The sequence below is a fragment of the Sminthopsis crassicaudata genome, chromosome 2 (assembly GCF_048593235.1).
Source record: "Sminthopsis crassicaudata isolate SCR6 chromosome 2, ASM4859323v1, whole genome shotgun sequence".
Taxonomy (NCBI): Eukaryota; Metazoa; Chordata; class Mammalia; order Dasyuromorphia; family Dasyuridae; genus Sminthopsis; species Sminthopsis crassicaudata.
In genome coordinates, this window is record NC_133618.1 from 142,863,573 (window position 1) to 142,885,318 (window position 21,746).

A 21,746-nucleotide genomic window follows, 5' to 3' on the forward strand; every position below is an offset into this window, starting at 1 on the left:
AGTTATGGAGAGCTTTGAATGCTCCTAGGACCAGTAATGAAAAGCAGAGATTGAAACTGGAAGAACTCTGCTCTTAGAATTCATGACACAAGGAATGAATTTGGAAAAATATGGAAGTTTTTCTTAGTGTTGGCTATCTCATCCCTCATTAAGACCCCTCTTGGAATTGCAAGGAGAAGCTGGTGCTATGACATTCCTCTACAAATCTGACTCCTAGTGCTGCACCATCATCAACACCTAAACCAATTTCTCATCTCACCGAGCAAGTATCAGGGTTTGGGAAAGGCCGACATGGAGAGGAACAATGGGAGGGAGAAAGGAGAAAGATCAAGGAATGCTTCTGGGAAGAGGTAAGAGTTAAAATGAGCTTTGAAGGACAGAAAGGATTGTGGAAAGTGATGCTGAGCAAGGTGTTCACATTTTGCCTGAAACCTCAGATGCATGTGGGAGAGTAATGTGAAATTAGATTGGAAAGATAGGTTGAAGCCAAATAGTGGTAGATGACTGCCACATACAATTTTGATATATATTCTATATTTTTGAAAGCATAAAACTTTGTAAGTACATCACTTCTCAATTGCAACATCATTGTAGGCTTCTTTATTTTAGATAATTTGTCTGAAAACGTCATTTTCTCTATAATAGCTGCTTCTTAGTTATTCATATATTAGGTCTTTTTGAGCACTTTGTCATTTGGATTATAATTATTCCCTGCTCTCTCCCTCTTCATTGACTGTACCCTCCCCCTCTCACATCCCATCCCTGGAATGCTCTTCCTCATTCCTGTCTTATATTTCCTGATTTCCTTCCCAGGTAAAATTTCACTACTTGCTAGAAAGTGTTCTGCATCCCCTTTAATGCTAGTGACACCTCTGCTGCTCATCTCAAATATACTTTGCATTTATGCAGTCATTTTGATTATCATTATCATTATACAGTCTCTGCTTTGTGTTTTCAAAGAAGTGACTTTTTTAAGGCCCCAGGTTTCCTGTCAGTTATTTGCTTCTAGTATATTTTTAAAAAAATTAATGAGCAGCTAGGTAGCCCTGAATTCAGGAGGACCTGAGTTTAAATCTGATCTCAGACACTTAACACTTCCTAGCTGTGTGACCCAGGGCAAGTCACTTAAACTCAGTTGCTTCAGGGGAAAAAAAATTAATGAGCTAAAAAAATAGCAAAATAAACAATGAAACCATCAGCAAAACCTGAACTGTTTTGACTTGAAATTAACTACAAAGCCCAATTAAAAACAAGAATCTTCTTTACAAGATCTCCAATAAGTGTTTTTTCAACATTTTCTTACAGAAAGACTTACTTAGGGGATCACACTACGTCCCAAGGCAACCCATTCTTAATATGAACAAAAATTGTGAGAGTGTTTCCTTCTATCAATCCCAAGTCTGCCTCTCTGCAGCTTCTTTCTATTCATTCTGCCTTTGTAGCCAAGTACAAGTCTGACTTTTTCTTTACCAAATTCACTACCCCCCCCCACTAGACTTGTATACAAATTCTTTAAGTATTTGAAGACAGCTCTCATGACCTCACCTGAGTCTTATATTCTTCTCACTTCCTTCATCTGAGTTTCATATGGCATGGGCTCTGGTTACTTCACCATCTGTTCACTCTCCTGGAGATGCTGTAACCTCTCAATGACTCTCCTCAAGTGTGATGCCTAAAATTAAGATAGAATTGTTCTAGACAAAAATACTTCTCATTGGATTACTGTCTCTCATTTCACATTATTTAGTCATTGAGCTTATAATCCACATGCAGTCCTATTTGTAGGCAGCTAGAACTAGAGGATCTCACCATCTATAGGGAATCTCTCTTCAACTTAGACTTTGCACTGGATCACCTCCATGAAATGATGAACACATTTGATGAGCATAGGTCTCCTTGTTTTATGCTGCTGCACATGATGTCAATCATCAAGTGGTCACTGAACAAGTTATCTCTGTTGTATCTTTCAAAGAATCCTAAGTAATTTTGATATATACCTGGGAGATTCTTTGTTATAAGAAAACTTTTCAAGGCATTGTTTCAGTTTATCCAACAAAGAGGCAGTTTTAGAGAAATCTGGCCTTGAAGAAAGGGAGGTCTAGGCAAATCCCGGGCACACAGGCACTTCTTGAAATAAAAAATTGTAAAACAATTACCAATCTGCACTGGTAAAGGAGGTTTCCTCATTAGAAATAACTAATTAATAAAAAATAATAAAGCATTTATTAAATGTTTATTATATGTCAGGCCTCATGCTAAACACTGGATACTAATACAAACCAGCAAAATGATCCCTGCTCTCAAAAAGCTTACATTCTAAAGGGGAAGTCAGTTCATAGAGAAGAACTAGAAGGTAAGGATTAGAAAAGAGACTTTATGCTTTTGTGCTAAGGTTTGGAAAGTGCAAAGAAGTCTGGCTTCCAAATTAAATGAGGCATAAATTCACCTGTCAGAGTCCAGAATCTTGGATTTGATAGCTACATGAGAAAGCTGACCCTATGTAGGTATCAGGCAAAATTAAATAAGCTTTAATCAACTAATTAATTAAATTTAATTAATTAAAATAAGTTAATAAATTAAATAGACCTCCCCAGAGCCAACGGAGTCTAGTAGCCAGATAGATCAGAAGATTGAAGATGGCCCTGTGAGGAGTACTTGCATACCAGAGGTTAGTAAAAATAAACATTCAGCACATAGAAGGGACTCATCTCCTAACAAAAGCAGTAGTTCTTTTTCTGTCCGGTGAGTGCCATTTTTTATTTTCAAAATATCACTGGGGGGAAAAAAAAACATCTCCCAACAGCATTGTGTGAAGTCTAGTGAGAATAGAGCCAAGGATCCTGGTAAAAAGTTATGTGAATGCTTCTGTTTATTTGACTTTCTTCAGATTCCTTTCTTGAGTGCATCTAGCAGCATGTTCTTATTTTGTCTACATTTCTAGGAAAATTATGCTGAGATTCTTTGCATTCACTTGAGTGTCATTCCTCAAGTAGGAACTTTTGTTTCTAAAACTGAGGCATCTTATCCCTGTTGAGATAGTAGAGGCAATGGTTCAAGTGATCTACCTCTCAGGTTTCTTGGATCAGTTAGGTCAGGTTTGGTTCAGCTTTATTCTCATTGGCTTATACTTAAGTAGTTCATGTGGAGACATGTGGACAAAGTTTTGTTTCCTGCAAGTATTCTGTCCTTTAAATGAATTGCTGGTATACTTTTTTGTGGTGTTTATGCTTTCATAAATGTAACAAGATCATATGGAGCCATCCAGATTTGAACTTGGGTCCTCCTGACTTCAGGGCTAGTGCTCTATCCCAGTGTCCTCAAACGTTTTAAATAGGGGGCCAGTTCACTGTCCCTCAGACTGTTGGAGGTCCAGACTATAGTAAAAACAAAAGCTCACACTCTGTCTCCGCCCCTCACCTCAGCCCATTTGCCATAACCCAGCAGGCTGCATCTGGCCCGAGGGCTGTAGTTTGAGAACCCTTGCTCTATCCATTGTACCACCTAGCTGCCCTTTGGATATAAATTTAAAAGTAAGACACCTCCTGACCTCAAGAACTTGGTTTACATTTTACTAGTCTGATTACTTGGCTTAACCTAGTGTAGTTTGTCTTCTCCACAACCACTGTACCTTTAAACATTGCTCCCTAGGAAGTTCTCCAGTCTTTTTAGCACAAAGCTGAAATCCTTTTTAAAAAAATTATTAAAGCTTTTTATTTTAAAAACATATACATAGACAATTTTTCAACATTCACTCTTCCAAAAGCTTGTGTTCCAGTTCCTCCCCCTTCTTACCTCCTCCTCTAGACAGCAAGTAATCCAATATATGTTAAACATGTTAAAAATGTGTTAAATCTAATAAATGCATACATATACAATTATCTTGCTGCACGAGAAAAATCAGATCAAAAAGGAAAAAAATGAGAAAAATTAAAATTCAAGCAAACAACAACAAAGAGTGAAAATTCTATGTTGTGAGCCACACTCACTTTCTCTCTCTGGGTGTAAATGACTCTCTTCATCACAAGATCATTGGAACTGGCCTCAATCATCTCATTGTTGAAAAGAGTCGTGTCCATCAGGATTGATCATCTTATAGTCTTAGTTGTTGCCGTATACAATGATTTCCTTGTTCTGTTCATTTCACTTAGCATCAATTCATGTAAGTCTCTCCAGGACTTTCTGAAATCATTCTGCTGATCATTTCTTATAGAATAGAATAGAATATTCTTATAGAATAATATTCCATAACATTCATATATCATAACTTATTCAGCCATTCTCCAACTGACGGGCATTCACTCAATTTCCAGTGACTTTCCAGTTCCTTGCCACTACAAAAAGGGCTGCTACAAACATTTTTGCATGTGTGGGTCCCTTTCCCTTCTTTAAGATCTCTTTGGGATACAGGCCCAGTAGAGATACTGCTGAAATCAAAGAGTATGCACATTTTGATAGCCCTTTGGGCATAATTCCAAATTAACAAAGCTGAAATCAACTCCATATAGATGACTTCTAGATTACAGGTGCTTTCCAGTTTCAGACACCCCAGCATTGGGATGTTGCATTTTTCAGGTTTTGATGACATTTTCCCTGAAGCGCTCTGGCAGTTACCTAGTTTTCTCTGTACCATCCATATCAAAACACACACACACATAAGTATATATATATATATTTATTTATATAAATAAATAAATAAATATATATATATATATATATATATATATATATATATATGCGCATATATATATATATATATATATATATATATATATATATGTTGAAGCTCTGTTTTGGGGTATAATCTCATCAAACCCCATGGATTTAATTATCTCTCTGCAAATGACTCAGAAATCCTCAAACAAATTAAATAGCTTCTGGGTATACCACGTAACTCTTAAGACCACAGGTGTTGGTTGACCTAATAGGGAATTTCCTTTGCTAGTGAAATATAGGTTTAAACCCTGTACTTAATTTGAGGGAACTCTCTCTTTTTTTAATTGTAGCTTTTTATTTACAAGACATATGCATGGGTAATTTTTCAGCATTGACAATTGCAAAACCTTTTGTTCCAATTTTTCCCCTCTTCCCCCCCCCCCCAGATGGCAGGTAGACCAATACATGTTAAACATATTAAAGTATATGTTAAAAACAGTATATGTATATATGTCCATACAGTTATTTTGCTGCAAGAAAAATCGGACTTTGAAATAATGTACACTTAACCTGTGAAGGAAATAAAAAATGCAGGTGGAAAAAAACAGAGGGATTGGAAATGCAGTGTAGTGGTTCACACTCATTTTCCATAGTTCTTTTCCTGGGTGTAGCTGGTTCTATTTATTACTGAACAATTGTAACTGATTTAGTTCATCTCATTGTTGAAGAGGGCCACTTCCATCAGAATACATCCTCATATAGTATTGTTGTTGAAGTATATAATGATCTCCTGGTCCTGCTCATTTCATTCAGCATCAGTTCATGTAAGTCTCTCCAGGCCTTTCTGAAATCATCCTGTCGGTCATTTCTTACAGAACAATAATATTCCATAACATTCATATACCACAATTTATTTACCCATTCTCCAATTGATGGTCATCCCCTCAGTTTCCAGTTTCTGGCCACTACCAAGAGGGCTGCCGCAAACATTTTTGCACATACAGGTTCCTTTCCCTCTTTTAAGATCTCTTTGAGATATAAGCCCAATAGTAGCACTGCTGGATCAAAGGGTATGCACAGTTTGATAACTTTTTGAGCATAGGGGAACTCTCTGAAGAATAGTAAATTGAACAGCAGCTAGGAAGAAGCAGCAAGAAACACAGATCAACTTTGTAATTCATGATATGGAAACAGAAATATTTAAGGCAAATTAAAGTGGGAGAATTAAGTGCTAATTGGATTCTAAGCTCAGTTGTTTCTGCTGAAGGATTATGAGATGTCTGTTTCTCTATAAACAAAACCCAGGATACCTAGTCCTAGATATGGTTTTGATCAGAAAGCATTATGCCAATTTAAATTATTATTTATACTGCTCTATCACTGCTCATCTCTTAATGTAACTTTTGTAAAAAGAAGTGCTTTCTTTGTACTGATCAGTCCACTGCGCATACAAAGAACTTAGATTCAAAACAACAACAAAGTCCCTCAAAATGTAACTTATATTCAGCTATTACAACTTTAGAATGGTCCAGACTTGATATTTTTATGTTTTTAAATGTATGTTGTATTTTGATATTAGATACTTATTAACAAATCCCTTTAAAGGATACATTCCCTAAAATAGTTAAATTGTTATATACAAAGAAGAGATGTATTTTTGATTTTATCAATATAATAGGAATGAACCATTATATTTGATAAGAATTAGTTACCTTTCCATGTTGACTTTATTTGCATTATTAAGTTTATCTTTTGCCTTTGCCTTTTTCACTCTGTATTACTTCTGGGTTCAATCTTGAAGACTTCTCAGTAAAATTCCACTTGTCTTTCTTCTGAACAGAAGATTAGTCAGAGCTTCTAAAAGAAAACTTAGATCACTAAAAGGTGAAGTTTCAATAACATGAGTGAAGTTAAGGACAATCAAACTTGTGGTCTTGTGAATGGGAAGAACAAAAGCAGAATTGAGGAGGGGGAGAAGGAAGAAGAATATAATGATAGAGAACAGTTTGGATTCTCTGGGTAGAAATTTATCTATTCTCTCCACATAAGTCCACTATGTTTTTTTAAACAACATTCACAAGGCCGAGTGAACAATCATTTAAGTTCTTACCATGTGCTAGACCAAATACACATAGGCAGAAAGACAGGCCCTGCTTCAGGGAATATTAAAATGGCAGAATATAACATAAAAAAGGCACTTGAAATTGGGGTGGGGAGAGTAGGAGATGAAGGAGAACAGCCAGGAGAGGAAAGAAAATCTCAATGGCTTGAATCTCCTCTTAAAATAGCGGTAGGTAATGAGAGGAACCAGCCAATCTAAAGAGGGGATGGGGTGGGGACCGCTTTCCAGTATGAGAAGTACCAGAATAGAGAGGCTGAAAAGATTTCTGAGAGGAATATATCCTGGAGATGAATGACTCAAAAAAAAAGAGGAATATAGCACTAATAAACAGATTGTTAAAATGTATTCTTTTATTACTTTTTCCTTCCTCTTCTTTACTCCCCCATCTCAAAGGTAGAAGCCATATCTTGTCATGACTATGAGTTGTGGCTAATGGCAATTGCAAATTTTATGATCAGAAGTTACTAGATAACATGGTGTATAAATTGGTAGACTCGGAAAGAAAACCTGAGTTCAAATTCTGCCCTCATCTGTTCCCTAACTGTGACTCTAGGGGAAATTACTTAACAACTCTGATTTCCTCACCTATAAAACGGGGATAATAAAATGGGCTGTCATAGGGTCAAGTGAAGCGATATCTTAAGTGTCTTGCAAACTTTATCAATGCTCACTATAATCATGGAAACTTTCCTGATTTAAGAAAGTACATAATAGATGGGAAATCCTACAAAGTTGGGAGCTACAATTTTCTTACAAATAAGCAAAAGAAACATTCCAGTCCTTCTGAAACCTTAGAAGCAAATGTAGCTTATTGGTGTAGTTGTGAACTGATCTGACCATTCTGGAGTCTGGAACTATGTCCAAAGGGCCATAAAACTGTACATACCCTTTGATCCAGCAGTGTTTCTAATGGATCTGTATTCCAAGGAAATCATAAAGGAGGGAAAGTGACCCAGGAGCAAAAAGGTTTGTGGCCCTTTTTGCAGTGGCAAGAAACTGCAGTTTGGAGTTGGAGAATGGATGAATAAGTTATGATATATAAATGTTATGGAATATTATTGTTCTGTAAAAAATTATGAGCAGGATGATTTCAGAAAGGTCTGGGGAGACTTACATGAATTGATGCTAAATGAATGAACAGAACTAGAAGGTCATTGTACATAGCAACAGAAAAATTATACAATGATTAATTCTGATGGATGTGGCTCTTTTCAACAATGAGGGGATTCAGGCCAATTCCAATAGACTTGGGAAGGAGAGAGCCATCTGCATCCAGAGAAAGGACTATGGGATTGAATGTGGATCACAACATAGCATTTTCACTTCTTTTGTTCTTTTTTGCTTGCTTTTTGTTTTCTTTCTCATTTTTTTCCCCTTTTAAAATATGTATACATATATTGTGCTTAATATATATTTTTACATATTTAACATATATTGGATTACTTGCCATCTAGGGGAGGGAGAAAAATTGCAACACAAGGTTTTGCAAGGGTCAATGTTGAAAAATTATCCAAGCGTATGTTTTGAAAATAAAAACTTTTAATTAAAAAAAAATCAGCAGCAAATGTGGCATTCTGATCCTAGGAGAGAGTGCTAGAGCATGTGTTTCATTAAATTTTGAAATAGACAAAAACTTCTTTTTAATAGTACTTTTAAGCCAATTTTTTTTAGAAATAATAGATATAGGGTCCTGTTCTCTAAATTGAACTGTCAGGGGTAATTGTGGAAAAGCCACTTTCTGATAATTTTTCCTGAAACCTATTGCCTTTTTCTATCCCTTTCTTCTCTGACCATACTGAAATTGATTTCAACAGACATTTATTAAGTATAAGTTCTGGATATTGAGACAGAGATAAAAATGAAAAAGGTAGCTGCCCTGAAGGAGTTTCCATTCCAGTGGGGGATGTAACTCAAGCTTAAAAAAAAGAAATACAAAGTAATTTGAAGTCAGAGATAGCATTAACAACTAGAATGGCTTCAGGGCTGGGGTATAGGGAAAGTGAGTGACACATGAGCTGAATCTTGGAAGATAAGTGTGCTTAAAAGGATTTTTAAGAAGGAGAAGTATGAGAGACAGGTTTTGTGAACACATGGACAAACAGGAGATGAAATGTGAAGTACAGGAAATAATGACTGATCCCAATTTAATAAAGTACATAACTAGGAATCATGTGAAATCTGAAAAAGGAGGATGCAGGACAGATAATTAAAGATTTCAACTTCAGATAAAAAAAATTGATATTTTATTCTAGAGGCAGAAAAAAGTCATTGAAATAGGAAGGCTATTCTTAGTCACCGTATGGAAGCTCTATTGGAAAGGGAAGAAAGTTGAAATAAAATTGTAAGATAATATGATAGTCTGAGTGAGAGGTGATGAGGCTGTCAATTAGGATGAGGATTATGTTAATGGAATGGAATATATATGTGTATATATATGTGTGTGTGTATATATGTTTATAGATATAGATATAAAACATGTATACACATACACATATATAAAATCTCCATTTTGTACATGTAGCTGTCAAAGGCCTTACTTGAAACCTACAAATACAATGTTATAACATGTTCCTGAACTCCTGTCTACTAACTGAAATGAAGTTTAGAATAACTTGTTCATTGGAAGTCCATACTGGTTTCTAGTGATCATTGCTTCCTGTCCTATACAAACCATTTATTTAAATAATCTCTTCTATAATTTTGCTGGGAATCAATAATAAACCTTTAAAGTTTGAAAAATCTACCTCTTTACCCTTCATGAAAATTATAGCCAAATCAAGGCAAGAATTTATCAATTCTATTTTTAGTAGCATAAGATTTACATCAGATCAGAAAATCATAGAATTTGAGTTAGAAAAAGATCTCTATGACCATTTAGTCTATCCTATATCTGAAAAGGAAATCCATACATATCCAAATAGAGCTTTTCCTGTCTCATCTTGAAGACTTCCAATGGAGGAGAACCCAGTTCTTTTTGTGGCTACCAATTCTTTTTAATTTTTAGTACCTTTAATTAATAGGAAAGTTTTGGAGACATAGTGATTAAATTTGCCTCTATGACTAATACCATGACTTTTGGTTCTGCCATCAGGGGCTAAACACAAGGTCATTCCCTCTTTCACAATTTAGCTTTTCATAAAATGTTTTTGTAGCATTATCTGTTTTATGATGGTGATTTTCAATTTGGTTAATTTAGCAGTGAGAAAAGTGATTATTGTCCTATTTTGTGGATGAGAAAGTTGAAGCCACAAATAATTGGCATTTCTGAGCAAAGAGAGAGAAGGGGAAGAGGGAAGGAGGAAGGGGAAAGATCTCCTATTCTGATTCCAGTTTCTTTGCTTTTGTCTCTTCCATATTTATATAATCAAAACTCTTTGATTCATTTCCCTGAAAGGCATGCTATATATCAGCAGAGCAGTGAAAACTTCCAGGATGAATGTACCAAGCTTTTGGTTGGCAACATTGTTATAACCCGATACAACAATCGTACCTATCGAATTGATGATATTGACTGGAATAAAACTCCAAAAGATAGCTTCATAATGTCTGATGGGAAGGAGATTACATTCTTGGAATACTACAGGTAGGAAAGATTGAGTGTGGACCCAGAGAAAAAAGAGAATGAAGAAACGTGAATCTCCTCGTAGAGCATGATTTTTTCTTAGATAATAGGCTAAGGAGTAATTGTCACGATATTTGATATGAATGTGCTATCCTCTACACTTAAATCTTCCAGCTCACTGGTAGTTTCTCTTGTTACTGAATGACAACAGTGTGTATATATAGATCCTTTGGTCTGGAGCCAGGAAGATTTGAATTCAAATCCAGCTTCAGATGTCTTATTTGCTGTGTGACCCTGGGCAAGTTATTTATTAGCTGTATGCCTCAGTTTTTTCATCTGTAAAATACAGATAATAATAGCACCTAATTCCTAAGGTGGTTATAAGGATAAAATGAGAATTATTTTTAAAGTATTTCACAAACTTTAAAGTGCTTTATATTTAAATGATCACTATCATTATCATTAAGTGATTGAGCTAATGATTTATTAATGTTTAGTCCTGTCTGGTTACCAAAGCCTATTTAACCTGATAACAGTAGATAACAAATCTTTTCTAGACTATTAAGCTCACTTTACCATTTCTTAACTCATATAACAAATTGATCTTTTTTGTTTTACTCTATTAATAAGTGATGATTTCTTCCCAGTGGATTCCTGACAAGGACTGTTATGCAAATATTATGCCACAGAATTGGTTAAGAAAGCTGAGTTGCTGGAACTTGTTAAGAACATGAATGTTCTTCTGAACATTTTTTCTGCCTCTACATTTCTCTAGCAAAAACTATGGAATTACAGTAAAGGAAGAAGACCAGCCACTTCTAATCCACAGGCCTAGTGAAAGACAGAATAACCAAGGGAGGGTAAGTAGGGCTGTGACATCTACACTTCTCTGTTAAGTTCATGGCTAATCTCAATCATTTCCAGAACAATTTGGTGGAATAATTATTACATTGTTGTTGAAAAATTCTGCCCAAAGGTTTTTATATAACAATGACAACTTCTACTGTAATGACAGATCATCTACTGCCCAACTCATGAGATTATAAGGAGTATATTTTGGGAATTTTAAAAGTTATTTATATACATGTGAAGAGTAATGAAGTCAGAGCTGACCCTTGACACTTTGTTATGATTAATGTCCACAAAGAGATATCAAAGGAGATCATCAGTTAAATAAAAGGAAAATAAAAGGAAAAAATTAGTAGAATCTCATTCTTTTGGGAGAAAGCTGTCTTAACCCTGTCCACATACATATAAAGTCTTTCCCCTGCCTCTTTCCATTGACTTCATCACATGTCATCAGATACAAACACTGAATGCAAAAAAAAAAAAAAAAAAAAAGTAGGAATGGAAGAAATGAGCTATATACCCATATGCAAAGCTGCACAATGCTAATAAGACTGTTCACCAAAGCTTGACTATAGCTGTGGCTTGGGACTTAGAAAATACAAAGGTCTCTTTTCCTTACTTTTTTTCCTGGTAACATCAATATTGTACATTCTATTGGTAGCTCTATTTCTTACTCAGAACCATGTATTGCTGAGTATGGCAAACTGAAGGATGTGCCTGGAAGCCCTGATATGCACAGCTGGCCATGTAGTCAGCAGTCACCAAAGAACAATGGGAATTGTGGCATCCTACCATATCTCTTTTCCTTCATTATTTCTTCCCTATACTTTTTTCTTCCCTCAGCTTTTAAAAGGAGAGATCTTACTACTTCCAGAGCTATCCTTCATGACCGGGATCCCAGAAAAAATGAAGAAAGACTTTAGAGCCATGAAGGTTAGAATCCTGTAGTCTTTAGCACTTTATTATCAGAAGATAACAAGACAACTCTTGCTTTAAAGAATGATATTTAATCATTGAGCTGAGAAAGTAGTGGTATATATATATATATATATATATATATATACTGACTTCCATTATGACCTTAAACAAGCCTCATCATTATTTCATGCTTTAGTTTTTCCCCTTTGTAAATTAGGGAGAAATTCTTTTCTTTCCAGGGATACAATGAATGTTTGAATTCATAGAAAAATACTATATTAGAAGTGCAAGGGACTTGGAGATCGTCTATTCCAACCTCCTCATTTTACCCCAAGAGCTAAAGCGATTTGCCCAAAGTCAAACAGGTAAGTAAGAGAGGTAGAATTTGAACCTAGATCTTCTGATTCAAAGTCCTGTGCTCTTCTCACTCTCCCACACTGCCATGTGGTTCTGAAGAAAGATGTTGGATAAGTATAAAGAGCCATAAATAATATTCTTTTTGAACAGTGAATTTGCCCAATCTTTTTGTAACAACACTTCAGTTCCAAAAGAAGGTGTGAGATTAAGTAGCAGCAAAGAACCACCTGGAAGGAGCAAAGCAAAAGAAGAGAAGTGAATTCATCTGTGAGGGACTGAAGTCTGAAAGTGATAGAGAAAAGCTCCCAGAGGGATCTGTTGTAATTGAGGAGCAGAAGTGATGTTAGGTGCTCTCTCCAAGAAGAAACTGTAGAAAGCAAGTTGGAGAGAGCAAATTAAGATAGTAATTATTTGTTTTTTAATGGAAAAATTTTCATGGCTACTTCACAATTCATTTCCCTTTTTCTCAATATTTGATGATGATGATAAGAAGAGCTAATATTTATATAATATTTATAGCACCAAGCATTGTGCTAATTACCTTATAGATATTATTTCATTTAGTCTTCACAACCATTTTGAGAGAGGTAGTTGGTATTTTATCCCCATTTTACAGATGAGAAAACTGAAGCAAACAGAGGTTACATAACTTTCTCACTGCCACACAGCTAGGAAGTATCTGGTGCCAGATTTTAACTCTGGTCTTACTGATTCCAGATCCAGAACTCTATTGACTATGTCACCAACTCTATCATACCTAGGGTGTGAGAAATATTCTGTCTTCATTCCCTTAATTCCTTATGGTATGTTCTAACCAGAGCACCCTTGGTTTTTTTTTTTTTTAACCTTTTAAAGATTCAAATTGAATTAAAACCATATTTTCCACTAACCTCTCTGCAAGTTGTGTATAATCTTCTGTGAAGCCTATGTTAATTTTAAATTTTCAAGTATTTGTCTTAGATGACAGTGGTTTGTTTTCAGTTTCATCATATAGGATGTGGAGTGACAGCAGAGATCACTATCTAATAAAAGGTTTCTTCCCTGTTGCTTTATGCCAAAGTTCAAAGCTACCTACTGTTGCTATTGCTGAATGAATCAATACCACAAAACATTTTATAGCACATATACACTCGTTGATGTAGTTAACTGCCTTGTAGGGTGTGGTAAAAGTACCATATACAAAGAAGTGCATTCATGCTTTTTATACTTTCGCATATAACTGCTGGCAGGAACTTGTCTTGTGCTTACAAGCTGTCATTTGATAAAGCTAAATAGCTTGTTAGAGCTCTGAGCTGAAAGCTCTCTAGACATATAATTTCTAGGGTTCTTAACCTTTTTTTAATGTCTTGAATCCCTTTGGCAGTTTGTTGAAGTCTAAAGATCCTCTTCTCAATGTTTTTGAATGCATAAAGTAAAATATATTGGTTCTTGTTCTTCATTCTCAAAGAGAACTAAATGACATAACTATGTTAGAATTAAGGTACAGTGGGTTCAGCTGATGAGATCAATACAAGCTCAGAAAACTCTACTACAGGTCAGGCACAAATAGTCCACCCCACATTTGGGGTGGATTTTCTGACTTTGTACATCTCATATTTCTTTTGAACTACTTCAATTCTGCTTTACTCATAGAGCACAGAACCTTCTCTGATGAAGGCATGCCCTACTGGGCAGTCCTGGACCAATGCCTTCTATGTCATGTAATTAATTCCAGAGTTCTTAAGCAAGACCTTGGGAGTGTCCTAGTATTGCTTTTCCTAATTTCCACATGAGTGCTTGCCCCGTGTGAGTTTCCCTTTTAGGTAAATGTAACTTTGGTAGGTGTATGTTTGGCATTTGAAAAGTGTGACCAGCTCAATGGAATTGTTTTCTCTGCAGTAGAATTTGAATGTTTGGCAGTTTGTTTAAAAAAAAAAAAAAAAAAAAAAAGGACCTCAGTGTCTGGTATCTTATCCTGCCAGGTTATCTTCAGAAACTTCCTAAGCCAATTCAAATGGAAGTGATTCAGTTCCCTGGCATGGCATTGGTATATTATCCAGGTTTCAGAGGCATAACAATGAGGTCAGCACAATGGCTCTGTAAACTTTCAATTTGGTAATCTTATTATACACTCTTCTTTTCCACACTTTTACTTTGGAGACTTCCAAAGGCTGAGCTAGCACTAGTAATGTGTGCTTTATCATTTAACTTATCAATGTGTCCCCATCCCTGGAATGTATACTGTCAAAATAGTGAATTTATCCATAGGATTCAAAATTTCTTCATTTGCTGTAACCAAAGGTTCCATGTATGGATGGTGTGGTGATGACTGGTGGAGCATCTGTGTTTCTTGGTGTTGTTAGACTAAAATGAGCACAAGCAACAGAGAATCAATCCATATTTTGTTGGATCTCAGCTTTGGAGACTGCATTGAGTGCACAATCATGTGCAAACAGAAAATTATGCACCAATACTTCCTCCACTTTAGTTTTAACTTGTAGCCTTCAAAGGTTAAAGAATTTACCATTGGTGTGGTAACTAACCTTGATACCTTCTTTGTCCCCATTGAAGGCATTTGACAACATGATTGAAAACACGTTAAAAAAAAAAAAGCATGGGAGCAAGCACATAACTGTGTTTTATTCTGTTGGTGACTGGGAAAGCATAAAAGCAATTGTAATCTAGAACTTGGGCAAGCATAATGTCATGCAATTGATTTACAATACAGGCAACCAAATTTTGATATAGTTTTCTGTAAGCCCCATTAGTGACAGTATTAAAGGCCTTGATCATTTCTACAAACATTGTGTATAAACCCACTGTTCTGCTTCTGGCACTTCTCCTATAGTTGTCAGACAATAAATAGCATATCAACCATTCCTAGGCCCTTTCTGAAGTCAGGGTTTTCAAGTAGATGACATATCTTCCAGGTGAAGGATTAGCCTATTGAGAAGGGCTCTGGCAAAAATCTTAACAGATTTTCCTGTGATTGTCACAGGACATTTTGTTCCCTTTATCTTTATTGAGGTGGATAGTGGAGACATTCTTGAATTCCTGGGGGATTACCTCTTCTTGCTATATAAATTTCATTCAGCTTTTGTATGTAATTTCATTCAGCTTTTGTATGCAAATCTTAGCTGAGATAGAATTAGTATCAGATGCTGTGCCACAACAAAGGAGCCTCCTGGTGTTCAAAGCCTTTCTTTAAATGGAAATTTGTTTAGAGAGTGATTGACTTCTACCCGACATGACCAGTCAGTGATTTCAGCATTGACTGGTGACAGTCTCCAGGATTATGTTCTTATCTGTAATCAGTTCAGCACCAGTAGCATAGTTGAGATGATGTACCATATATCTTGACCCATAAATAGCCTTTAGGACATCATAAAAACATTTTGGATTGTTATTATCAATATAAATGAATTTCATCTGCTTTTTACGGAGCAAAGAATCTTGCATGTCTCTAAATTTGCTTGCACTTTACTTTTGATGGAATTAAATGCTGCTTTCTCAGAGATGAATTAATGATCTGCTTCATTTTGCATTTAGCAAGTTCTGAATTTTCCTATCATTTCCTTCAAACCATTCTTGAGTTTGCAAGTGCTGTACACCAAATCTCTGAAAACTGCCCACTCCTTTTTTTGCTCCACTATGCCAACTATATGTTTGTTTACCTTTTCCTCCAAGTTAACAACAAAGTGTTCCTCTCAGACAAGTGATCTAATTTGTTGACATTAATTCTTCTGGTAGTCATTTTGTTTTGTAGCCTCCACTTTTATTGAACGGGAGTATTTAGTGTGGAAAGAATAAGTCTATAATTAGTCCAGCACTCTGCACCTTACATGCATTCATCACACTCACATCCTTTCTGTGTCTTCTTCTTACTAGAATTATAAAGCAATAAGTCATATTGAAATTAATAAAAAAAATTTTCAAACAAGTTCGAAGAGGTTAAGAATTCCTCCCCTAGAGCTGGAAGTGATAGGTATACTGGGTAATGATAAAATTTGCCACTCTTTACAGTTTACTACATGGGCATAATAAAATTCCCTGGCTAATGACTTATATCACATAGAATTTGATAGAAAGATAGCCTGGTGTTTATAGTTCTGGGCTTAGACCCAGGAAGACCTGAGTTTGAATTCTGCCTCAGATACTTACTAGTTGTGTGTGACCCTGGTTAAGTCACAATTTCTGTACTTCTATACCTTACTTCACAGGATTATTATGAAAATCAACTAAGATAATATCAATAAAGCATTTCACAGACCTTAAAGCACTTTGTACAAATTGGCAATTATTGTTTTTAACTGACAGGTTTTAGTTTTAGGAGTTGAAAGTATACCTTTTCTGGAAATTCTCATACCATTAAGGTAATATTTTTTAAAATATTGTTAAAAATCATTAAAATCCTACACTTCATTCACCTTTGTATTTTAGAAAGGGATTCCCCTTCCCCACTGTTTTCACTTATTTTTTAAAAATGGAGGACAAGCTCCTTCCTTAAAAATTTTTTTTGCATGCGCTCTCTCTCTCTCTCTCTCTCTCTCTCCCTCTCTCCCTCTCTCTCTCTCTCTGGCTGTCTCTCTCTCCCTCTCTCCCTCCCTCTTTCCCTCTCTCCCTTCCTCCCTCCCTTTTTCCCTCTTTCCCTCTCTCCTTCTGTCCCTCTCTCCCTCTCCCTCCCTCCCTCCTTCCCTCTCTCCTTCTGTCCCCTCCTCTGTGTACACATGCAAGCATACATGTATTGGTTATTTTTTTCCTTTGGAAAAGGTTTTTTGATTCTCTTTTTAAAAAAAAAAACATCACTTTCAATTCCTAATAACTGTCTTTCTTGTGACAAATTAGTAGTTAAAAAAATAAATTAATGACCCTGTCATCAAATATGTCTCATATTGGATTATTTCTGTGCTAAATAGTAGGAAGCATGCTTATGCTTTCATGACATCTGAAATCACAGTGAATCATTGCATGTATCTGAATTTTGAAATCTTTCAGTGTTATTTTGCTTTACATTGTTAATATAGTCATTGTGTAAATTTTAAGAAGTATTTTATAAATCTTTGAGCTGCTTGGAAATCTTTGCTAATTCATTAGGAAGGAGTTTTCACAAATCCACACTTTGAAAACAGTATTACTTATGTATCCCTGAATTAGAAGAAGGCAATCCTCATAATTCTTTATTCCTCTTTCAATTTTATATAGGATTTGACTCAACAAATCAACCTAAGTCCTAAACAGCACCACACTGCCCTGGGAAACCTCTTGCAAAAAATTTCAAAGAATGAGATGGCCAACAACGAAATGATACGATGGGGTCTCTGTCTGGATACAGATGTACATAAGGCAAGCTAGAGGAATGTGAACTGGGAGTCAGAATCAGTACTAGAGATTTAGGGAACATTAGGGAAAAAAGGAAAGATATCTTGACATTGAATGCCTTTGATTTGTTCTTGCGCACCTTTTCTAGTTGTAATTTTTCTTTTTAGATTTCCATCAAATTTGAATTTTCTTAATCTAATTTTTCAGTGTCTTTCATAATTTCTTCTATGTATCACAGGGAGATGAGCTATATGTTATCAAACTAGAGCTAAGGATGCTATTTGGCATTTCTTATACTTAAATGTTCTTTAAGGTTTTATATGATGTTTTTGCTTTCAACATTTCTGTGGACCATTTTTCTTCTCCCTCCTCCTAATATGACTTTTTTTGAATCCAGAACATAGAATTTGAAGACTCTTCTGTTTTCTGATCTATTCTGATCTTTCCAGCTTAAAGGCTGTTTGGATCTTTTGGTTTGTAGTTTCTTCTTCTTTGACAATACTTATATTTGCCTTTTGTATTCCTCTGTTCTCTCCATCCAGTTCTTTCTTTTCATTCTTTATGTATTACTTGTGGTTACTTTGTAGGGCTCTTTCCCTCAGAATCTCTGGATTGGATGAGCCCTTTGAGACTAGTTAGTCCTATTTTTCTCTAGTCATGGCAGCTTGTACCACTTTGCTGTAGCTGTCTTCATTAGAATGTTTTTTATATCAAGCCTACAAGTACTTTCTGTAGCTTCTCCCTAGTGATCTGAGTTCTGCCTTCTGGAACTCAGTAGAACAAATCTTTGCCATGAAAACTTTTCATATACTTGTAGAGAGCTATAATGTCATCCCATACCAAAACAAACAAACAAAACCAATAACCTTTTATTTTTTCCAAAATAAAAATCCATCATTTCTTCAATTGATCTTCAGGTTACACTATGTTTACTATCTTTGCCATTTTAAAAACTGAGTTTGTCAGTGTTCTTCCTAAGATATGAACTCCCCCAAATTAATGGAAGATCATATTCCTAGATGGGTTTCTGACCAGAGTAGAATGCATGGTACCACTCCCTCATGCTGAACAGTGAGTGTCTCAAAATAGCATTTGCTTTAGGCATCATGTCACTGTTGACTAGTAGTAAGCTTCCAGTCCATTAAGTCATCAAGAGTTTTTTGCCTGTGAATCATAGTCTAGTCATACTTTCCCCAAATTGCATTATGCTTTTGATAGACAAAGTACAGCTGATAGGCCCATAGTTGAAGGTTCTGTAATTCTATAATATCATGCTGAGTTTATCTTTTTTCTGAACTTTTTGCCTAACTCATACTCACATCCAGTATAAAATTACTTTTGTTTCTCCTGCCACTGGCTTTGGAGTTAGAAAATATGAGTTCAAATAGTCAAACACACCTCATCTGAAACATAATTCAATAATTTCCCCCCCCCCCAATTCTCCCATTTTAAAAATTACCTATTAAATTACCTCTTGAGGGCATCACCATCTTCCCAGTTACCCATACTTATAGTATAGGTGTCATCCTCAATTCCTACTCACTTCATATAGCCAATCTATTGCTAACATTTGATGTTTCTACTTTCATAGTATTTTTCATATAGATCCCTTCTTTCTGTTCCTACAACTAGATTGATAGTTTGTCATCAGTTCATCCCTAAACTATTACAATACCCTACTGGTTGGACTCCCTGCCCCAAGCCTGTCTGTCCCCTCTCAGTGACCAAAGTGATTTTACAAAAGCACAGGTCCTGACCATGTCACTTCCCTACTAAGCAAATTCCATTGAATCTCTGCTATCTTGGGGATAAAATATAAAATTCTCCTGTTTTTTGAAACCCTAGTTAGATCATTTTTCCAGTCTTTTTTATACTTTATTTCCCTCTTAATAATGCTTAATGATTAAACTACACCAATTTTTTTGGCCATTCCTTGAATCCAGCACTTCATCTCCTAATTCCAAATCTTTTCCCTGGATGCTACATACATGGGATGCTCTCCTTCCTCATCTTCACTTCCTGGCTTCTCTGGTTTCCTTTAGATTCCAGCTCAAATCCCAACTTCTATAAGAGGATTTTCTTGGTTCCCTCCATAGGCATCTAGTCTTAGAGAGTCCTTTTTATTTACATTGTATGCATTTGACTGTAGCTGGTTGTAGCATATTGTCTTCTCCATTAGAATGGCAGCTTCTTGAGATCAGGGACTGTTTTTGCCTTTGTTTTTATCCCTAGTGCTTAGTACAATGGATAACATGTAGTAAACATGTAATGAATGTTTGTTGACTGATTTAATCTCTGTGGGCTCCAGTTTTTTCATTGGTAAAATGAAAACCAGATGGCATTTGAGGACACTTCCCAGCTTTAAATTTGTGACTTCATGGAATCCATTCAGATTCTTCACTTATGTCCTTTCTTGAGTTTCTAGATTTTCATATATATATCTTCTGCATGTACAGGGCTACTCCCCTCCCCCTTTACCTATTTTTGTTAATTTTGAATAAGGTTTGCCTTCCCAGAGCCATATATTCCAGCAGGACTCTGTGAAATATATGAGGTCAAATTTGCCTCCTTGCTTTATGGTCTATAGTCTACCTATTTATTATCCATACTTCTTGAATATGTTCAGATTTCTGAATTTTGGAAATTGGCTCCTGGAAATTATTGCTTCCCTTTTCTGCTTATCTTCTTCCTGTGCTCTATTTATTACTGTATTACATCAGGTTTGTAGAGTAGTATATAGTATTCCCTCTCTTATTCACTTTTAGTTAAAGTATCTTGATCTCATTCATAACAGCTTAGGCAAATTTATTTTTTAGACTGTGTTGGGTATATTCCATTCTAGTCCAAGAGGCCTTCATTCCTGTGTGATTCTGTATCCCTTCTGTTCTTAGCTTTTATCTATTCTTTTGGTTTTAGGTTTTTATGTCTTCTAGTTTTAATTATTTTTATTTTAGTGCTTAGATTGACCTTTGTTTAGCATTAGCCTTAAACTTGATAAAATATTGCCCTATGAGACATAATTTTTTCTCCTGGGCTTTTTCTTTCCCTTCAGTGTTTATTCTTTGAAAGACATATTCATCCCTTTACTCTAAATAAATCTTTTGGAATCTAGTGATTTTCACCATATATGGGTTCTAATTAAAGAGATTTCTTTTCTCTCAGATGTTTATAATATAATGCATAAAATATGATACTTCTTGTATTATCACATAATTGGAAAAATAAAGTATTTTTCAGGTTTAAGGAAGAAATATTGTTATTTGAGTAGGGATCAGATAAAACTTTATGGAATAAGTATCATGTGAGATAGGCTAAAAATAATTCAGCGAGTGAAGAGAAAAGGGGAGCATTCAAAACAGAGAAGACAAAATGAGCAAAGGCATAGGGGTTGGAAAGCAGTGTTTCTTTGGATGATAGAGAATAGTCCATTTTGGCTGGAGTATAAGAGTACATGGTGGGGACAACATGGGATGAGGGTGGAAAGTTAGGTAGCACAAGTTGAGGGGACTTGCATATCAGGCAAAGGCATGTGTCTTGGCATATCTCTTTTGGGTAATGTCAAACAGGGTCATTTCCTTAGATTTATTATTTTTAATTTAGATTTCAGGGCGTGTCCTACCAATGGAAAGGATAAATTTGAGAAATAGTTCATTCATCACATCTCAGGAATTAAACTGGACTAAGGAAGTAACTCGGGAAGCTTCCATTTTAACAGTAAGTAACTTGTTGAATTAACAAAGAGAATATTAGTATTTGTGAGCTGCTGATGTCGAAGCAGGAAGATTTTGTTGCCATTTTTGTAAAGAGATTGCTTGCCAAATGGAAAATTGTGGATTCTGAATTTCCATCTTAGATGATTCACCTCCTGTGCTCTTAACTCACTAGTTGGTGAGGCAACAGCAGAAGTACTTTCAGTAATCACTGGTTCCTCATGGTGAGCAAGAGCCATCATGTTGACTTATCTGTCTAGCGGAAGGACAATGAATG

General features: G+C 35.6%; 1 protein-coding gene across 7 annotated transcripts in view; it reads left to right on the top strand.

Annotated features, from left to right (window-relative positions):
- The window catches only part of PIWIL2 (piwi like RNA-mediated gene silencing 2), a 70,909-nt gene that overhangs the window by 26,837 nt on the left and 22,326 nt on the right, over positions 1-21,746 (top strand). For all 7 annotated transcript variants that reach the window (XM_074287501.1, XM_074287496.1, XM_074287497.1 and 4 more), the window contains 5 exons: positions 10,170-10,358; positions 11,113-11,197; positions 12,030-12,119; positions 17,643-17,783; positions 21,360-21,473. In XM_074287501.1, coding sequence (XP_074143602.1) covers positions 10,170-10,358; positions 11,113-11,197; positions 12,030-12,119; positions 17,643-17,783; positions 21,360-21,473 — 619 coding nt within the window. The remainder of the gene's footprint in view (positions 1-10,169; positions 10,359-11,112; positions 11,198-12,029; positions 12,120-17,642; positions 17,784-21,359; positions 21,474-21,746) is intronic.